The sequence below is a fragment of the Branchiostoma lanceolatum genome, chromosome 7 (genome assembly GCF_035083965.1).
Source record: "Branchiostoma lanceolatum isolate klBraLanc5 chromosome 7, klBraLanc5.hap2, whole genome shotgun sequence".
Taxonomy (NCBI): Eukaryota; Metazoa; Chordata; class Leptocardii; order Amphioxiformes; family Branchiostomatidae; genus Branchiostoma; species Branchiostoma lanceolatum.
In genome coordinates this window covers 21,991,921-22,013,922 of record NC_089728.1, presented here as the reverse complement: position 1 = coordinate 22,013,922, position 22,002 = coordinate 21,991,921, and the positions used below count along the sequence as shown (strand labels likewise).

At 42.5% G+C, this 22,002-nt stretch overlaps 2 protein-coding genes across 2 annotated transcripts; one reads left to right on the top strand and one right to left on the bottom strand.

Annotated features, from left to right (window-relative positions):
- Nucleotides 1-6,758: 6,758 nt before the first annotated feature.
- Nucleotides 6,759-16,978, top strand: LOC136438167 (uncharacterized). The gene is made up of 9 exons (XM_066432891.1): nt 6,759-6,802; nt 7,363-7,531; nt 7,653-7,791; nt 8,054-8,215; nt 8,676-8,716; nt 9,065-9,159; nt 9,609-9,873; nt 10,498-10,675; nt 14,563-16,978. Exons 2-9 carry the CDS (start codon nt 7,399-7,401, stop codon nt 14,804-14,806), a joined length of 1,257 nt encoding a protein of 418 aa, XP_066288988.1. The 5' UTR covers nt 6,759-6,802; nt 7,363-7,398; the 3' UTR covers nt 14,807-16,978.
- LOC136438726 (antifreeze protein Maxi-like) lies at nt 14,870-20,031 on the bottom strand. Its single transcript, XM_066433638.1, has 2 exons — nt 19,862-20,031; nt 14,870-15,821 (listed from the first exon to the last, which is right to left on the bottom strand). Exons 1-2 carry the CDS (start codon nt 20,029-20,031, stop codon nt 14,870-14,872), a joined length of 1,122 nt encoding a protein of 373 aa, XP_066289735.1.
- Between the last annotated feature and the right edge of the window lie 1,971 nt (nt 20,032-22,002).

Sequence of the window (22,002 nt, the reverse complement as noted above, 5' to 3'; positions counted from 1 at the left end):
TATACAGCTCAATTAACTAGCCCCCCCTCCATTATTTATATAATGTCCTTGCTAGAACACATGCAGAAAACAGCTTGTTATTATACCATCATGGGCAGGAACTACACTGGGTATTCATATGCAATGAAACACCTTAGACTGTCAACATTAAACTGTTCTTGAAGATGTGTATACAGCTCAATTAACTAGAACAAACACAGAAAACAGCTGGTCATACCATCATGGGCAGGAACTACACTGGGTATTCATATGCAATGAAACACCTTAGACTGTCAACGTTTACGACACATTTGCCAATTTTTGGCATGTTGACCACCGTCGGAGGGCAATGAAATTTCTTGCTTTTTATTTCGAAATCAGGCAAAAATTAATGAGCGCGCTGATGTCATCCATAAAAATTACTTGCTGTGGCCTTACCTCAAATGTTGGAAGTGTTTGTGAATGGTCCCCTAGATAATTGGTCGGTAAACCACTAAATGCACCGCTTGGGGGTGTTTTCCGTCTCGATTGATAAGAATCATTTATCATACTTAATTCCATCCCATAAGCATTAAACAAACTTAGTTCGCATTATGGTGGTTAAGTCGCATACTTTGTACAAGACAGACATAACCAAGATTGTATCACTTTTAAAGACATTTTGTTTCAAGACAAGGTCAACAGATGTCAGTGAAACGTCTAGTGTCACCTTTAATAACGCCTAAGGCTATCAAAAACAGCAATGACGCCGACGGAAGAGTATTTACTGTGAATTAAGGTAACGATAACGGTGGCACTAGTGTTAGAAAAAAAAACGCTTAAAAATGGAAGCAAATCATGTATTCTATCCAACCATCAAAGTGTTCTACACGACTTCTATACCGCGTTGTTGACCTCCCTTTATGTGCGTCGGTGACCTGCCTCTCCCAGGTAATTGTATAATCACCGTGTTCTGACACCAGGTCATGCGGGCGGCCATCAATATCAAATACCTGTCAAAAATGTCGTACTTTCTCGATAATGAGGGTTGTTGCAGACAAACATTGTGGCGAACGCGTGCGAACGAGACATTCAATTTACACGTTTGACTGCTTTGAATAAACTGCTTCGAACCTTTAACTTCACAGGGGAACAACATTAAAAAAACGTACATAGAAGAGTCGGCTAATCACAGTCTTGTAACGAAAACACTGGGTGTCTATCAATACACTTATTTTTTACTCATGAAAATATTCTTACAAAGTTCTCCTTCATCTTGAAATTACCTATACTAATTATACTAACTATACTAATTTTTTGTAGTAGTTTTAATTTTACAAATGACATTTTCTGTATACTGGTAAGTATCTTTGTGGTATTCGAAAACTTTTCAGTTCTCGGACTCACCACCTAGCATCCTTTGAAACATCACTTCAGTGTATATTTCATGGTGGAAATGGGAGAGAAACGACGGTGCAGACACATCTTCAATCACATTCTTGCACGTTGTCAAAAGGCGTAAAAAAACTATATGACACTCCAGTGACACGAGAGAAGCGTAGTTATATCTTGGATGACGTTCAGGGTGAGAAGAAAAGAGACCCCCACCTCCGGGGGAAACCCCCACCCCGGGGGTAGCCCCCACCCACCGGTCGCCTGCTCAGTAGACAGAGACAAAAATAACATCTGATGACGTCATAGATAATTAGTGGTGGCGTGATCTGACACCATGGCCAATGCCTGCAAATGCCGTAAGATTTTACCAATCATAAACGTTGATTGAAATGACGTTGACGCATCGTATTAATAGAAGGTATAAATATGCTGAACACCCAGTTTGTTCCACCACTTTGTTCTTCGTTGCGTTTATGGGATACACAAGAAAAAGAAGAAGGGGAATGAAACAGTACCAATTACTAGCTTAAAACAATTGGAGCTATATATGTAAAACCCATCAAAGAAGTGTTTACAAGGTTCGCTTTCCCTATTTGCATACCGGGTTGTTGAACTCCCGTTTCGGGACCTAGGTGACTTGCGTCTCACATCTAATTGTCTTATTACCCGGTCCTGACACCGGCTTATACTCAAGGAACAACAACCTCCAATATAGGATCTTACAAAAATAACATCTGATGACGTCGTAGATAATTAGTGGTGGCGTGATCTGACACCATGGCCAATGACTGCGAATGCCGTAATTTTTTACCAATCATAAACGTTGATTGAAATGACGTTGACGCATCGTATTAATAGAAGGTATAAATATGCTGAACACCCAGTTTGTTCCACCACTTTGTTCTTCGTTGCGTTTATGGGATACACAAGAAAAAGAAGAAGGGGAATGAAACAGTACCAATTACTAGCTTAAAACAATTGGAGCTATATATGTAAAACCCATCATAGAAGTGTTTACAAGGTTCGCTTTCCCTATTTGCATACCGGGTTGTTGAACTCCCGTTTCGGGACCGAGGTGACTTGCGTCTCACATCTAATTGTCCAATTACCCGGTCCTGACACCGGCTTATACTCTAGGACGACAACCTTCAATATGATATCTTACAAGAATAACATCTAACGTCGTGTATAATTAAGGGTGGCGTGATCTGACACCATGGCCAATGCCTGCGAATGCATACACCTTTAATATAATATCGTACAAAAATAACATCTGATGACGTCGTAGATAATTAGTAGTGGCGTGATCTGACACCATGACCAATGCCTGCGAATGCCATAAATATCTACCAATCATAAACGTTGATTGAAATGACGTTGACGTATCGTATTAATAGAAGGTATAAATATGTTGAACACCTAGGAGGTATTAATAGGCTGAACATCAGGTTCGTCTGTACAGTCAGAGAGTGAACAACTAGCAGACTTCGTCGACATCAAAAGATAACTGTAAGTACATGTCCGTCCAATGTACATTTTCCTATTTCATGATACTTGCAATATGTTCCAACACATTTTAGTTTCTTTTCTACCGCTAGAAATGCCAAAAACAATGATTCTGTCAGAATTTAATTTGAGGGAGGGGCGTCAGAATTACATGCATGTCGTGTCCGTATCTGTCTTGTAGGCCTTGGTTCATTGGTTCGTTTTATGTCCATTATGTGCCCTTTTTTACACGGTACGATAAAGTATTTCAGTTGTTTGGTCAAAGTTTTGCAAAAGTTTGCGACGATTTCACCGCTTTGTCATATCAGCACGTTTGAAACTTCAGGGGCACGACGCTCGTCTGGTTGGGCGGGTAAACAAAGGTACAACTCTTGCTTGACATGCGAGTCGAAACGTGACGCTTCAGATTGATAAGGTCTTTAGTTTTATTAAAGAATCGTGTTATCTTTTTTAATTATAATGTTTTCAAATTGTAGTGGAGATTCTGGTGTTGTTTGGTGGATAAGATATTTGTTGTCCTGACGTTTAACAGCCGGTGTAGTTTTTGCCGTGCGCAAAGCCCGCCGAAAACTGACTGAATCGAGGAGTCCGCTAGTTGATCACTTTTACCATGCTGAAGCTGGTTGTTTGAACTGTTTCAAATGTTAAGAATTCTGAAGTTTAGAGCACAAATTCCCAATGTACACGAAAGAAAAAACGAAAATTGCAAATCTTTATAGAAAAGGGCTCAGCTTGGGGAGTAATTATCTACTTTATTGATCAAATGTCTCTTAATAATTCGTTTTTAGACGACAGTATTTAGTCTGAACGAACACTGCACGAAATAGCCTCGGATCCCGGCGGATACGTACAGGGATTCCTCCGGAAATATTCCAAAGTCCGTGCAGATTTAGTCGGATCCGTTAGTTACGTTGGATCCGCCTGTATCCGTGAGTATCCGCCAAAAAATACAGAAAAATTTCGTGCAGTGGAAAATTCGTGATACTGCCAGCTAAAAAGTTCAAAGACCTGTCGGACATATCCTGTAAGCCCGGCCATGAAGGATAATTAGACCTGCCGTACCTTTTTCGCCAAAGGTTATTTCCATGTGACGTTTTGCACGGTCTTTTGTGTATCTGATGGGTAACTTTTAATTATTAGATAGTCACAGTCACAAGCACAACACGGGACCGACAAGCGCCAGTTTGCTGGCAGCTCAAATTCTTCTTTCCTGCCACCACGTAACTCTAACCAAAACAGGTATGCCTCTATGTGAAAACAGCGTTGCCAGGAGTTACCTTTGACCGTAAATTACTAGTAGATCACTTTCAATTTTTTAAAAACTGGATCTTTAAAACAAAATTGTCTCAGCACCTTACTTCATACCCGGGGAGATTTTTCATGTATGCAATGTCTGTCTAATAGATTCGAGTTTAAAACCTTTTCATGGTGTGAAAAGACGTCGGTGTGTAGCCTAATGTCAGGCACACAGAGCTAGAGAGAGAGAGTCAGAGTGACTATTTTGTGCTCTCGCATTCAATTTCGGTTCCCTGCACACAAAAAACAAGAACACGTTAGGATATCAGGGAGGGTTAAAGTACATAATTTGTACTCTATAGAATTAGCTTGTGTTTCTTGAAATGCGGACATAAAGTTTCAGAGGCTTGAAAAATTCCGAAACTTCACGGAAAAACATGCCGCTGGACCCTCTCAAAGTTAGAGTTGCATACCGTCCACTTCCTCTAAAAACTTTACTGGCGCCTCTATGACAGCATATCATCTATATAATTTACTTGGCTCGACTTAAATCTTCATAATAACCACTGAGATTTTACATGATTGCAATGAACGAACGTGTAGAACTCCGAAATTTGGAGCAGCACCCGTGTTGCATTTGTAATGTGACAGAAGAAAGGAGTGGCCTTGTTGAATGATATTCGACCGACTGCTCCCGACGAACCAGCGACTAACTCTTAGTGCGCATGTGCAAGACTAGTGGGACTTGTTTTGCTTTGTCAATGATTGGTGACAAGTTCAGACCTGAATTTTCCAAGAAAACCTGACAATGCAATATCGTCACGACTTCGTAATTGTTTTTTACGATACCCACAGGGATTTGAATGTATGACGAAGCCTGTGCTCAGCTTGTGCAGATGCCTAGACGATCAAAACGAAAAGGGCCATTCTTAAGATAAAATAAATCAGCTCGGGGAACAATAATGACCTTTTTTTAAACAAATGTCTCTTAACTATTCGGTTCTAGACGGCAGTATTTAGTCTAAACATATACATGACTCCGTCTGTCGGTTATTGCGCGGGTGACAATTCAAAACCCAGCCAGGCGTTCTTGATATATTCATTAAATGTATTTAGACCTGCCGGATCTTTTTCGCTAAAGGTCATTTCCTTGTGACTTTTTGCACGGTCTTTGTAACAATGCTGGGTAATGAAGCCAGGCAGTCACAGACACTGCAAAGCACAACACAGGACCGACAAATACGAGCGCGTTCTCACCAGTTTGGGGGCCGTTCATGTCCTTCTATCGTACATACAGTGATCGTCCCTCTATGATGGTATAATTGTTGTTCTAAATGCAAATTGAGGGGCATATGATGGATGTCACCAGGTTACAATCAATTACAGCCGGTACATTTGTTATGTTTAGTTGGTTAAGCGACATAAACGTACTTGGAGGTACAAAAAAGGTCACTCACAAAAAAATGGTGTCTTTTCTAAGAACGTCCTTAAGACTACTCTGTTGTTGTTGGGCGAAGTAGTAGGGTGTATTACTTATCAGTAGTATGAAAGCATAATTCAGTGAAGTACGTTATAGTTTTGCGAACTGCAACGTGCCTGATTTAGGTTCATGTATACCAGACGTCTTGATGACACGCATACGTGTGACGCCCATCTCCATTTCTGTAGCCCTTGGACCACACAATTGTGCAAGTTACTACTGTAACAGCAGTCACTGCAACAGTCTGCTGGTAGTGTGTTTAACTTCCACACTCTTTCCCAAATGCTGAGTGCTAATCAGAGAAACCAGTATGAACCATTTGTAAAGTCTTTGGTATGACTCTGTCGAGGATCGAACCCACGACATACCGTGTGTAAGGCGCACACTCTACCAACTGGGCCATTGCACCGGTAGGTCGTTGATGACAAAACATACTCGTATTTCTCTGACATACGTCAGGTTTGCTTGACCTACGACACGCTTCGATTTCGTCTGATATATAAAACCACATATTGCATCATAGAGACGGGAAACGCGGATGGGAAGATAGCTGACCACGTGCACGTGACAGGACAAATGGTCCTGTTAGCATCCGAGTCACTGGCCTTTCTTTCTTCATTCATTGAAGTACGTCGCTCATATGGGCAAAAATGTACAATAATGGTCTTGAATCATTCATTATCAAACTTAGTATAGACTCTTGACTATAACGTTTACTATAAGACTTAGTGTTCCCTCTCCCTCTCCGAGCTGCTTAAACTAGAATGTCTGCTGTATTTGTTCCGCTGTGGCTAGTCACAAAAATGTGGCCGGTAGATTCCCATTCTTGCCTTAGAAGGTTTTTGCCTCTGGGCATCGTGATCAATCTTTCAGCTTGACTGGTCTCATATAGTTTGGTGAGAAATAGAAGACTTTTCTGCGCATGTCATCCGCATGATTTACGTTATATGTTGCTTAGCTTTAGAAATTTCCATGCATACCCTTGACCTTTTCTGAACAAAAAGGCGGTGAAGTCCCAATGTGTTTGTACCATTATTACCTAACTCAACGAAGAATGTAGGTCGTCCACTTCATTTATGTTATGTTCGACTCTGTAGGCTCCTTGTCCACTGGATGGAGACCGTTGATCGACAACTGAATTAGATTTATTGGTATTATTTGAAAAACAACAAATGGTCTGAATGCGGAGACGTGTGCGGTGCCCTTCCGAACGTGATACTGGATGAGGTAGGTGGAATCACGTATGCTGTACCTTACGTTGGTAAGGACGCTAGTTAGGACCAAGTATGAAATAATGCATACTTATTTAGAATTAGATGTCGTGAATATCATCGCCATTGACATCCTTGTTACAACAAAAACATCATATTGACCAAACTCCATTCTTAAACTAATTCAATTGTGTTCAGATATCCATCACAGCGAGTTTAGGATTCTAAAAGAGTTGTTACAAAGTATCCAGTGACAGCAGAGTTAAGAATGTTGTACATTTCATGCATTGTTTGCTCTGTGAAGGGTCCATGCTGACATGTTATCCATATAGAAGTCAACTATGTTCGCTTTGCCATGACTTCTTCTCTAAGCTGGCCTCTGATTTGAACTTATTTCCTTTCAGGATCGACAGGAATGCCAGATATGCCATTATGTATTTTACAAATTTGAAGACAGATTAATTGTACAGGGCTCGTGCAAAAGAGTTGATTCTTCATACCAGCCAACTTCTTCCGTCATCTGCATTGCTTTAACAATATTTTCAACTTAATTGACCCGAGATCCTCTTTACACAGGAAACGTGTACCTTGCATTACAACACTACCGGAGGGATGTTGCAAACAGGCTGGTGGGCCGTTGCTCTCGTTCTGGAGGATTTCTCGCGCAGCCCGTCCTGTTCTTCACCTCCTTATCCCCCAGAGTGTGGTCCTTTCTCGCAGATACCGCTGCAGTTTTTATTTTTTGGTATGTAGATTCAATGCTATCTTTTGCAAAATTCTATACCCTTTTTCGAGAAGTCCGGAAATTTGACAGTAAAATACAGCTGTCAGAGCGAACTAGAATTTCGGACTTTCTTATTTTCCAGTGGAAGCCTCGTCTTCACCCTGCATTGAACACCCCGAGCTTGTTGGCCGTACGCCTGCGGACCAGGGTTGTATCGGCATTCCCACCGGCGACACGTACACTGCCGTTATTGAGGCGGAGGCCGGGGGCAGCGGAGTAACGTTAGAATATTTTCAAGCAATTTAGTTGATTCTTACGTTGAATATTATTATGATGTGTCATTGGCGTCTCATAAAAAGATGGACATACATGAAAGTTAAACATGAATGAAGCTATCAATGAAAATAGGATTGTTTTGAAATTCCATTGGACATTTTCGGACGGAAGCAAACTGTTTTTGTAGGCAAGAGTTGATTTACATACAGTGATATATTTCTTACAATAGATTTGGGGGAATGAAGAAACCGTTTTTTCTGCCCGTAGGATAAGCGAAATACAAACGGTTTCGCCCCTCGGTATGACCAGGTCCAGCCTGACTGTCGATCCCAACAACCCCCAGCGTGCCTCCATCACTGTCACTTGGACACCAACGGCCCAACAAGCCGGACAGAACGTCTTCTGTTTCAGTGCCCTGGACTCCGTCGGGTGCGAAGTTAAAACTGTTGAAAGCACGATAAAGCAATTAGATTGACAACATTATAATATTTCTGCATCGCCATGGAGCGGAGTAGCCTGGGCGCCATTCTCCTTGGTAACATCTGGCCCAGTCTTTTCGCTTGCTAACCACTGATTAGCAAGCGAAAAGACTAAGCTACCTGTTACTACGGAGTATGGCATCCAGACTAAAAGCGGAGACGGGGTTCGATAATGCTCATTGTTGATTAAACCCTGCATTGCGGACAGCCGAAAAGCCTTTTACTTTTGAGTTCTTTTTGGCTACAGTCAACAGTCAAATTTAGACTATTCTGTATCTGTAGCTGTAACACCAATGAAGTGTTGTTTTTTTCCATTTAAGCGCCTGGATCATTTTTTTTTGCAATAACCCTTCTTTTCATCTTTATGTCAGTCATTTATCAATTAAATGTTGTCATCTTTATATTCCAAGCTTCCATTCCGACCAACGATGTGTGACACTTTTAGCAGGAGGTGAGTATCTATAACAACGGATGGTTATTTTTCCTAATAACTTTTCTGGCCATCATCACAGAGCTATTGTCACATTCAGATACTTTGGCACCATTGTCATACTGAACTGTTACAAAATTTACAATACTATACATGTAGCATCAACACTAGTACTGAAATTGGACAATTTCGTCCATACTTAAGTTTCGCATGATTGTGCAAAACTATTGAAGTATTGAGAGGACATGGCTTGCAAAAGATACTGAGCCAATTCAGATTCACTTACTTGGCTATTTGTTGTTGTCTTTTGTTTATGAGGAACAAATGGTGTAATGAAATATTAATAACTGAACTTTGGTATTTTAACAGAGGCTCCTCCTGTCGCCATGTTGGAAACACGTGCTCCAACTCAACAAGTCCGCTTCGATCAGGAGATCACATGGTCATTGACCTTTGATGTTGAGGTATTTCCATTTAATTATGGTGTTCTTTAGATCGTTCTACATGATGTGTAATCTTTATGCAGTTGTATTTGCTGATTCAACCCTTAAAAAAATAATACAGACTTTATGAAGCACACGTGCACATCTTACTAATTCTTTTTTCTCGGTTTTATTAAATTGCCATCAAGATGAGACCAAAAGGTATTGTCTTTCGATCTAGTAGTTGCCTAATTAAAGTTATATTGTCCAACTTAGCAAGATAATCAGGGCGCATATAGTGAGTACAGTATATACTGATGGAATACGCCGAGGCAATCTCCTTGTTTGACAGTGGACCTTGGTTTACCACGTCGGTTAATAATTGCAAGTCCTATAAGCGATACGTGTATCGATCATTTGGTCCGCAGTCACGTGACAAGTAACTTACCATCCCAGCAGTTCCTGAATCATGTACCGCATTCTTTTTCTAGCCCGAACTGCCATCAACACCCAGACTCATCCGGTTCTTTGACGACACGGACATGGAGGTCTACACTATCGACACCAGCAGTTCATCTGATGTCCAGCTCTCTGGCAACACCCTCAGCTTCACGACTCCTCCGAACGTGTTCAGCCAAGGCGACCACTTCATCCTGATGGACGCCGGGGTAGTGGTGAGCCCGTCCAACTGTGCGGCCAGCGGTCCTCCCTTTGTCGGCATCAGCGACAGCAGTACCTGGACATTCCAATTCATCAGTAAGTTTTCTTCTCAGTAATATTATACTCATCTGAAGAATAGCCATTTTAATGTTGCTCGAGACATTAAACCCATTCTAATTTTGCTCGAGACGTTAAAATGGGACTCCTCGATCGCGGGGCCTCTATTTCATATCTCTTCCGAAAGACTCCAACCATGATGCCCATCCCCAGAATCGAATCCAATTTACCAACTAATTGGAACCAGGAGCTCAACTGGAACCAGGAGCTCAACTGGAACCAGGAGCTCAACTGGAACCAGGAGCTCAATTGGAACCAGGAGCTCAATTACCAATTGAGAAACTTTGCAAATTGTAACGATTTAAGCTGTAGGACAGACAAAAGAAGTACTGCACAAAAGTATAATCTCCAAGTACACTCAATGCATGACTATAGTAGACCTAACCTCTTGCAAAACATTTGCATAACCAGTCGAATTCCGTGGCAGAATGAAAACGACTTAATCCAAACACAATACCTTCTTTTCACAAAATTTGTAACCATTTACTTTCATTTAGACATGTTGATTTGAGCCATGTAAGCAGGAACGTAAAGTAAAAAGTGATCCCGAGACACAGTTTTTTTGCCAATATTACTTAACATTTCTCCAACCACGTTTTGAAGGGGCGTGCCCTGTAGGCTACGGAGACGACTATGGATTTGGGAAGTGTCTGCGTGTCCTCAAACGTCCCCTGACCTACTACAAGGCTAAGGCTCACTGCGAATGCAGAGGTGGAAGAGTCTTTCAGTTAGACAACGCGGCAGATGTGAACAAGACGAAGACCATCTTGGAACGTGTCAGGTAACACATTACGCTTTATACACGATAATCCGCATCGCGTGACATTCTGACTGTGAAATTCCAATTGGCACTGCTACTGAGGCGTCGCCAAAATTAGCAATACCTGGGTAGACTTACGAAGAAGTTGGCTGTCAGCTTTTGCTTTGCTTTTTGATCATTTTACTATTTTCATTATTGTCTCATCTTTCATACACGTTAGAGCTGTACCCTGAACGAAATTGTAAAAGCACATAGGATTTGCTTCCAAAATATGTCAGTGCACACTTTTTTTCTCAGTACATACTGTAAGTTTCACTGCGTGAAAGCTCAGATTTCCGGTTCTTTCCGAGTCTGCGCACGTCCGTTAAAACCTAGGCGGGCAGGAAGTGTGAAGAGTTTTCCGGGTCCGGCGTGTGCCTACCGGGAAAATTCTGCGTTTTCATGCACAGTTAGCTGTGCGTTGATTCCCAGGGCGTTGCACACTCGCGTGTGACCATGCCGGGTAGATAACAATAAGCTTTAGCTCACGCATTATAAGCCACGGTGTGTGAACTACACGGAACTGTGATAGGCAAATGATCTTTATTTGCTGTGACTTTGTGTTCGTCACTTAACAAAAATCATTAATAAATTTAGGACTGTAAAGGACTAAACAAATTTCTGTTGGGTAGTAGTAGGATCGAAAATAATATTACCGAATGCGAATGATACTATGACGGTTTAGATCGCTGGGATCCAGACTGTTATCGCGCCCTTTCAGTCGGCGGCCCAGAGCTCTAAGCCCGCCGATAGAAATTGTATTACCGCACCGGGGGAGTTCTAAAAAATCCCGAGAGTTGGCCGGTCATTGCGGGTAAAAGGCACGGTCCACTCCCCGGGGTACAAATCTCCGTAGTGTTAATTTAGATCCGGCGGGCTGACAGTCTAGGACCGCCGAAGAGACTCGCTAGCAGCCCGGTCCCTAGTCGGGTTTCTCCAGGGTAAGAGAGTTAGGGGCGCACCAGACAAGCTGTTTTGTACGTACGTTTGGCCATGGCAATAGTATGGGTTTCAGATAGCCTGGATACCAGACCTTTCGCGCGATGCGATGATAAGCCCTTCTGGGCGGGGAAGACCTAGTAGTAGGGATAGAGTTGGCACCTGGGAGCGCTTGGCAGCCGAACCCTGATTTCTATCGCGCTGGCGATAATTAGTAGGCCGTGTGCTATCTGTGGCGGCGGCGCGAGTTGCTTCCCCGGCCGAAGGATTAGCGCCAGGAGCGCGGTGGTCTGGCACCCTGGCTAGCTATAGGTTTCAGAGTACTCTAAAAGTTGCATGGATAACCAAGGATATTCTTGTGATAACATATATGGTGTACCAAGGAGGCTTGCCTGGTATCTTGTCTCTACTCGTCGGCTTAGGTGTGTTTTACTGGACCCAGTGTGCTATATTGAACCGTTCTGATAGCTCGTCTTCTTAGCTTTAGTTTCGCCGCCATCGTAGCGGGAGCAAACTATAGCGAGCGGGCCAATCTGTCTGGGTGGCGGGTACCACTCCCAACGCCGCAGAGACGCCGGGAAGGTCCCGATGATATGGTTTCCAATCGGCGTATGGGAAATGATCATTTGACATGATTTGAATTATTGTATTTAAAAAGTAAACACGAGTCGTCTGTAAGATACAAGCTGTGCATAATGTTGTAAGATGTGTATTGGAATGTCTTTGTGGCGTCCATATTGATTTTCTGTTTTTGTACATTTTTCCTGTAAAAAGAAGGAGTTGAAAATACACAGAATACTAGTACTTGTGTTACGTGGTTTTGTTCTTATAGTCCTGTCTAGAGTTTGTACTTGTGTATGCATGGTAAAAAGAAGGAGCCGTGAAACAAAGGAAACATGAAAATGGCGTCGCGTCACCATATGCTACACCCGAGAATTAATTTATTTAAACCCCGTTCACACTCAAAAAAATGGATCGGAATGAATATTCATACGGATAGAACTACTCCGATCGCCAATGACGATGTAACCTATATCTATTTTTATGTATTCATTTATGTAACCTATGTAATGGCCTCATGTGATAAAACTTGTGAGTGTGGCTTGCAATTATTCTCCAAGCTTGCAATTCATGCTGAATATATAAGGCATTTGGCGTTATTTGAAATACTCAAGAGCAAGTCTAAGACTGTATTAGTGCTACACATTATCAAGGACATTATCAATGACATTATACACAAAGATGACCGGTTGTTTTGGTGCATAGACATGGTCATAGTGAACTAAGCTTTCAAATGTACCGGGAAGGGGGCAAATCAATTGCAATGGTCTATGTTGCAATGGTCTGTGTTGAAATGAAACAAACTTATTTGAGTCGAACAAGTAATTTCTACGTACTATTAACCTGTAAACACAGAAGTTTATTGTTGTACAGGCGTGCATCTCAAATAAACCACTGAATAATTACACAACAAAGACTTGACCAGCGGGCACGTGGTATTTCACAACTCATTGTGTCTTTATTTGTGCAGGGCTCTGTAAAACATGACTGTCAGCCAATTGCAATTCACATAGTATATGGTTTGAAAACAACAGCCAATCAACGCCCGTGTCGCTATTTTCAAATCTCTTAGTTGGCACACGTATCCCAGATGAGGACTACTAGTAACTGACTTAGTGTGTGGGCTAGCCTGGAAACCATACCATCGGGCGTTCCGCGTTATCTCTACGGCGCAGGGAGTGTTACCTGCCCGCCATGTGAGAATACCGCGCATGGGGTAATTGTACGGACTTGGATCAATTACCTCGGTCTACGGAGAGGCATAACTGACAGAAACGGATCGGTACATAGCAGACTCAACCGTTCGGGAGAGACTGGTAAACAGGCTATGTGTGGATATATGCTCTCCACTCCCTGTCCTCTTTGCCAGGTATAGGCAGCCACGGCGCTGGGATCACTGAGAAGCTTTGGTCGTGTTCCTACATCAACATTGGTAAATCTCGCGACCTGGATCGTCAGCGAGGCAACAGTCTACTAGTTCAAGGATTTTCAAGGACCCAATTAGAACTTGCTGCAAGACTAACTGTGGACGACACTCTTTCACCTGATGCGAGACCAAGCGGGCTAATCTGGCTGGGAGTATCTGCGCTTTTATCTGAAGCATATGGAAGGAAAGGTGCAGGAATGACAGCATCACGGAGACCCGCACTGAGAACTGAATTTCACTTGACCTGAGCGACTGTGGCCGGCGGAGTCGTCAAGATCAAAAAAGGAACACACTCTTTGGAACTTTTATAGCCGATTCTTAACCGCAAAGTGCAAATAGTGGCATTCGTGGATAACGGAGAAACAACAATGAAAGTTTAATCACCATTTTGAACCAATAAAAGCATGTTTTACAGGGTTTTGGGCCGGGAAAGTGGAAAGCGCATAAGGGATTTTTTTTTTTGGGGGGGGGGCATTTTGGCCACAGACCAGGCCTGGTCAAACCTTGGATGGTAATTAAATGCTAATTAGGTGATAATTGTCGCTAAATTATGCAGCTACCGGCGGCAATCATGTTCACTGGACAGGACGTGTGTATAAATTTCCCTATAGCTGCACGGGTAATTAAATGATAATTAGGTGATAATTGTCGCTAAATTATGCAGATACCGGCAGCAAAAGCGTTCACTGGGCAGGACATGTGTATGAGTTTCCCTATAGCTGCACGAGAATTAACAGGGCGCGGACACTTCCTGCGCAGCCTAAGTGGTGCATTCGCGGTAAATCCCAGGACTGCGCGGGTCCCGTGCAGAATAGCTGAGCAGGTCGACACGACCTGGAGAGTCACGGAAAACTCGAATTTGCAGGCACGTGGAACACGGTTTCCACCCCGCAAATTCGTTATTTCATACAGTGTTTTTATTTGCATTCTCGTCTATTTCTAGGACCAACTTGAACAGGTATGTGGGCATGTGGGTTGGACTGACTGACGAAACAACCGAAGGGACCTTTGCTTGGGAAGACGGCACTCCACTGGACAGCGGAGATTTCTCGGACTGGGCCCCGCAGCCGTACGACCATAACAGTAAAAGGCGCGACTGTGTGCAGATGAAACGAAAATTCAACTGGCAATGGGTAGTGCGAAGCTGCAGGAGGGTGAAAAACCTCTTCCTCTGCGAGCCAAACTAGTAGTCTGTTCCTACACTTCCCTTTGTGTCTTGAGGCTTTCTGCCGTTAGGGGTATCGAGGCTTTTACCTGCTCTGTTGGTGACGGCTTTTCCCCAAGCTTTTAATGACGAGGCTTTCAGCTGTGCTGGGGGTGTCGAGGCTTTTAGCTGTGCTGGGGGTAGGGCGGCTTTTAACCTCACTGAAGTTGACGAGGCTTTTAGCCGCGCTGGGGGGTTGTGAGGCTTTCAGCCGCGTTGAAGGTAACGCGGCTTTAGCCGCGCTGAGGGTAGCGAGGCTTTTAGCCGCTCTGAGGGTAGCGAGGCTTTTAGCCGCGCTGAGGGTAGTGAGGTTTTTAGCCGCGCTGAGGGTAGCGAGGCTTTTAGCCGCGCTGAGGGTAGCGAGGCTTTTAGCCGCGCTGAGGGTAGCGAGGCTTTTAGCCGCTCTGAGGGTAGCGAGGCTTTTAGCCGCGCTGAGGGTAGTGAGGTTTTTAGCCGCGCTGAGGGTAGCGAGGCTTTTAGCCGCGCTGAGGGTAGTGAGGTTTTTAGCCGCGCTGAGGGTAGCGAGGCTTTTAGCCGCGCTGAGGGTAGCGAGGCTTTTAGCCGCTCTGAGGGTAGCGAGGCTTTTAGCCGCGCTGAGGGTAGTGAGGTTTTTAGCCGCGCTGAGGGTAGCGAGGCTTTTAGCCGCGCTGAGGGTAGCGAGGCTTTTAGCCGCGCTGAGGGTAGCGAGGCTTTTAGCCGCGCTGAGGGTAGCGAGGCTTTTAGCCGCGCTGAGGGTAGCGAGGTTTTTAGCCGCGCTGAGGGTAGTGAGGTTTTTAGCCGCGCTCAGGGTAGCGAGGCTTTTAGGTGCGCTAAGGGTAGTGAGGTTTTTAGCCGCGATGAGGGTAGCGAGGTTTTTAGCCGCGCTGAGGGTAGTGAGGCTTTTAGCCGCGCTGAGGGTAGTGAGGCTTTTAGCCACGCTGAGGGTAGCGAGGTTTTTAGCCACGCTGAAGGTAGCGAGGCTTTTAGCCGCGCTGAAGGTTGCGAGGCTTTTAGCCGCGCTGAGGGTAGCGAGGTTTTAGCCGCGCTGAGGGTAGCGAGGTGTTTAGCCACGTTATAAGAGTAGCGAGGCTTTTAGCCGCGCTGAGGGTAGGTAGGCTTTTAGCCACGCTCAAAGTAGCGAGGTTTAAGCCGCGCTGAGGGCAGCGGGTGGAAACAAGATTTTTAGGCGCGCTGAGGGTAGGGAGGCTTTTAGCCGCGCTGAGGGTAGCGAGGCTTTCAGCCGCCCTGATGCCAAAGATCTAAGACAGTTTGGAGTCCTTTTGGAAATTACTGTTGTCTGCAAATCCTATTGTAACATATTCAACGGCTTTACTTTAAACATGTTTGCATCTTATAAGATTTCGAAATTTAAGACAAAAAAAGGGGAATAGATTGGATTTTTCCCTTTTAGATTTGGATTTTGTTCTTTCCTCTTTGAATTAAAACATCTAAAACATCATGTAACAGAGTATTTTGTATATCCACCTGGAAACTGTTAAACTTCTTTTTGCTATTAGTCAATACTCACCATGGCAACAACAATATTAATCAAACTAGTGAAATTCTTTAATAGCTTGTTTTTAAACGTTAGGAGACACGTATGAAGTAGCGAGAAGACCATGAAGAATGGGAAAAAAACAATTTTCCATAAATTTCAGCTTGAAAACTAATTACAGATTTAACCGAGGCTCTTCAATTTTTTGTTACACAATGTCATCTATGCTTTCAAATGCTCCCCTGTATATTTGCTGTCTGCTATCGATAATCAAATTTTAGTCTGGAATGCCAATCTTTTACTATAATTGACGGCATGACGTTATGAAAAATGTGTCCCTTACAAATTTATTACGTAAATGATTGGTGCATAGTCAAATGGTGTACATAAAAATCACCCGAATTTATGTCAACTAGAGGAAATGTAGATGTTCTTGCCTGTATGCATCAGATAACCGACTTCCGGTATATTTAAGGGATTTTTATTCATATACATGTATACACATCTTATCAAGTGAGCAAATTCGAAATGTTACATAACGGCAATATATCAATAAAGCAGCATAGTAAACACACAATAACACACACTAAGACACATGCAAACACACAAAAACGCACACACACACATGTATACCAAGTTAATAAGATTAACTAGTAATCATGTGATGCTTGATATGGTGGGGAATAAAAGTGAGGTCACAAAAATTTCATTGTTGTCTTTTTTCTCTGGTAGAGTCATTTCTCTCTGTTGTTTAGTTTTTGCTAGGTTTGTTTGTTTGCAGGTGAGCAAAATAACTTAGGGGCGACTTTCGTTCACTCAAATCATGCTTCCGAAGCCTCAAACTGTATGTTTCATTCATAACCTACACATTAATTATCACGATTGGTTAAGATCAACAGGTCATAATGTATTGAATACACAGTGTACACAGCATATATCCCTGTGGGTTAACCGGGATGCCAGCCTTGACAGCTTTTGTCCGCTCCAGCTACCTCTACCATAATCAGAAGGAGCGGACAAAGGTTAGCATCCATGCTACTGTGAGTGAATGAATGAATGAATGAATGAATGAATGAATAAAGATCTTTATTGTACAAAATATAACAATTGTATTAAGTAAAAAGCAAAATAGTAGTTTATCGATACATGTATACATTACCAAGTTGGTGATCTTCGTTCTGTTGTGGAATGGGGTGATAAATGACTAGTCACATTCACCTCCTTAAAGACGAACCTCCTTTCCGTAAATAGATACCGGGAACCATTCCTTCGTTGCAAGGAAAATACTCCTTCCGCCTCCTGGGTCTTACCCTCTCCAAAGACTTCTTCTGAGAAGGTTTTAAAGAATCTATCGCCAAATCTACAGCAATGAAAGTAGGCTCGCTTCTCCGAGCAAGTAACTACCTCCTGACACCATATTTTTTTATATTCCATAGCGGGAAGGATGGTGGATTTTTTCAGATATTTTTCCAAAATCCACCATCCGTCCCTGTATGGAATATTTCTCTCTCGTTAGCCTGCTCTCTTCTCTGGACAGGAGCCCCAAAGGACTGTCTCCAACCATTAGCCCGCAATCAAAGGAGAATTTGTAAGGCCATTGGCTATCAGTTGGCATCAAACTCTATCTCACGGTCGAAGCGTTGCCTTCCTGTCTCTTTGCTATCGATACTTTCATGGACATCGATCCGATGAGCTCACCCAGCTTGCCCTCAATTGAGAGCCCTTCAGCATGACACTAGGTTTCCCTCTATCTCACACTGTTACATTGTTCAGTTACAAATCTCAAAGTTATTCTACAGCAACCGCTTCTTTCCACGGACAGCCAAACTATGGAACTCTCTCAATGACAACTGTTTCCCTCCCGTATAGAAACGGCAAGCCTTAAAAAACAATGCTCACCGCTATCTCCCAGCATAATCATCTCCATCTTCCATCAACTTAGTTCGATTCCTAGAAGTGGTCAAACATGGCATTGCATTGAGAAAAAAACCTTAACAAGAGCGGCAATAAAACGTATGCCCATGGCGACGATTGAGTGGCTATATGTAAGTAGTGTCTAACATGTTCAAACTATGTTTTGACACATTGCAACTAAGGTGCCAGGCAGCGTGGCTTATGGTAACGTTAAATATGTGTCTACATATTGTTAGACAGCCAAGAGACATATGGAATTTTGACTTTTCCACTTATCTATTGATGAATTCGTATCTTTGGTTAAAATAATCCTTCAGGCAGGCTTATTGCCCGGAGTAAATTCGACTTCTTTTTGCTTCTTTGTAATACTAATGGTATAAATGCACGAAGGTTTGTCCAAACTCTTTAAAAACATAAATGTCTGCATTACTTAATTGAATAAAAGAGGGAAACATAAGTAAGCACAATACGATTTAAGACAGTTATACCATATTGTGGCATTTTGGACAAAAGCTAAGCTGGCTGGTATCCTAGTTAAAGATACGCTATATACCCTACACATCGAATAAATTATTTCATGTCAAACTCAAGCAATCTTGATAATTAACACGTACATCATATCAAATCATGAAAAAACATGATGTTAATGAAAAAACAAATTGCGGTGCAGAGAAGAGGTGCCTCCGGCTAACAAACACATTTTTTATGCCTCACTTCTGAACACCAATATATTCCTTGTCCAAGACCTTCTCAATAATATAAAGACCTGTTCACAAATTCCAGAGGGGAAGAACCTATTCAGAACATCCTTTATTTGTATTGCTCACCAACAAACACAGAAATCTTGTATCAAATACGTAAACTTCATTGACGGAGAAAATCAATGTTCCAGAGAAAAAAGACAACACCAAATTTTTGTGTGACCTCACTTTGTATTCCCCACCACATCATGCATATACAAAGTATCAGGTGGTTAATCTATATCTATATATCTATATCCATCTCTGAAGTTTACGTATTTGCTACAAGATTTCTGTGTTTGTTGGTGAGCAATACAAATAAAGGATGTTCTGAATAGGTTCTTCCCCTCTGGAATTTGTGAACAGGTCTTTATATTATTGAGAAGGTCTTGGACAAGGAATATAATGGTGTTCAGAAGTGAGGCATAAAAAATGTGTTTGTTAGCCGGAGGCACCTCTTCTCTGCAGCGCAATTTGTTTTTTCATTAACATCATGTTTTTTATGATTTGATATGATGTACGTGTTAATTATCACGATTGTTTGAGTCTGACATTTCATAATTCATTCGAGGTTAGGGTATGTAGCGTATCTTAAGCTAGGTTGCCAGCCAGCTTAGCTTTTGTCCAAAATACCACATAATATGATATAACTGTCTTTAATCGTTTTTTTCAATTCAATTCAGTTTATTAAATCAACCTTGCAGCGTTACATAAAAGCTGAATTGTGTTGATTTTTACACAAACACTGTACACAACATCATCCACAATTAATCAAAAAACAGTACGCATGTAGCATAACATAACATAACATATAACAGCGCATAAATTTCCAATATCCGTACACAGTTAAGAGCAAAAGCCACTCGTCTAGAAACATCATTGGTAATCAAACTAACAGTATGGGTATTACTGAGTTGCCTTGTTGTACAGGCGGATAGCCTGGTGGAGGAATGAGTTTTTGAGTATCTGTGTACGAGCTGTTGGTACAGTGATGGCCGTGTCATTTCTCAAGGTTCGCCCTGAGGCAAGAGCCCTAGCAGGAGGAACCATGTCGTGCAGTGGGTGATTTTCCTCCAGCATGTTTCTAAGTAGTTTTACAGCTGCAGCCTCACGGCGTACTTTCTAAGTTGGCAATGTGGGCACCTCCCTTCTTCCTCCCAGAGAGATTATTCGCAGCGCTCTCTTTTGTACCCTCTCCATGTTCTGTTCCTGCTCTTTGTTACAGCCTACAAGTAGCACGTGGCCATACTCTAGTACAGGTCTGTTTAATGTAATGTATATTTGCACCAAGTCAGCAACGCTGGTGCCCTGTTTTGTAAGGAGCCTTAAGTAGTGGAGTCTGCGAGAGGCCTTCGTGACCATAGAGCTAACTTGTTCATTAAAAGTCAAATTCTTGTCCAGAATAAAACCCAGGCCCTTGGCTAGCCCAACACATGGCACTTGTTGTCCCCCTAGACAAAGTATTGCGCTTACTTATGTTTCCTCCTGTTATACACCTAAGTAATGCAGACAAATCTATGTTTTAATGAGATTGGACAAACCTTCGTGCCTTTTTGCCATTACAAAGAAGAGGGAAGAAGTCGAATTCACTTCCTACCATATTGAAAAAAAAGGAGAGTGGGTGGGCGTTCGATCGCTTTCACGCGCCCGCCTGTGTTTCCCTGTTTAACATCTGCCTGTCCCTCAAATATCCACCCCCCCAGCCCTACAGCTAAATAACTCACTTTTAGACGGCAGCATTCAGTCTACACAAAACTCCGTATTAATGCCAGCTAAAAACTTCAAAGACCTGTCAGACGTACATTACAAGCCCATGAGTAATAATTAGACCTGCTGTGCCTTTTTCGACAAAGGTCATTTCCTTGTGACGTTTTGCACGGTCTTTGTTGTATCTGCTGGGTAAGTTTTTTTAGACAGTCAGTCACAGTCCCATGTTGTGCTTGGGACAGTTAATCACAAGCACGACATGGGACCGACAAGCGCCATCGCGATCCTTAAGTTTGCGGGTAACTCAAATTCTTATATCCTGCCACCACGCAACTCTAACCAAAACAGGTATGCCCCTATGTGTAAAACAGCGTTGCCCGGAGTTACCTTTGACCGTAAATTACTAGTAGATCACTTTCAATTTTTTTTAAATCTGTATCTTTGAAACAAAATTGTCTCTGTACCTTGCTTAATACTCGGGGAGATTTTTCATGTATGCAATGTCTAATAGATTCGAGTTTGAAAGCTTTCCATGGTGTGACAAGACGTCGGTGGCTAGCTTGATGTCAGGCAGACAGAGAGAGAGAGTGACAATAATGATATTCTACTTTTGAAGGCTTAGATTTCGTCTTGGTTCATGTTCAGAGTGCCAGAATAGAATACGTCTCGGCTGTTGCACCATTGCGATCTTCTTGATTTTCAGATTTAGAAATCTTTTCCCGCTATTTTGTGCACTGGCATTAGATCCAGATTCCTTGCACACAAAAACATCTCTGGGACGGTTCAAGTACAACTCTAAAAAATTAGCTTTCGTTTCTTGAAATGCGGACGTAAAGTTTCAGAGGCTTTGAAATTTCCGAAACTTCACGTAGAAACATGCTGCTGGACCCTCTCAAAAGGCGCATACCGTCCACCCCCTTTAAAAAGTTTGTTACTGGTGCTTCTGCTACAGCACGTCATCTATAGAACCTACTTTGCGTGACTTAAAAGTCTTTATAGCAACCACTGACATTTTACATGTTTGCAATGGATGAAGGTTTAGAATTCATCAGAAGTTTGGAACACCCATGTTCAGTATACACCGCATTCGTAATGTCACAGACATTCCGTTTCAGTCTGTGTTCAATGGTTTTAATGATGCGTGCAACACTAATAACCTACCAGACGAAAACCATTTAGCTGTGTTACGCGCAATAGTGATATGTTCGATACACCTGAGACAAGTCACAAGCATCACATCCCCGCAAAATTTAATGTTCTAATTATAAGACTAGCGTTTAGATTAAGACTTCGAGAAAAAAACTACAGATGACAATGACAGACTTACTTCGTTACCCAGCAAAA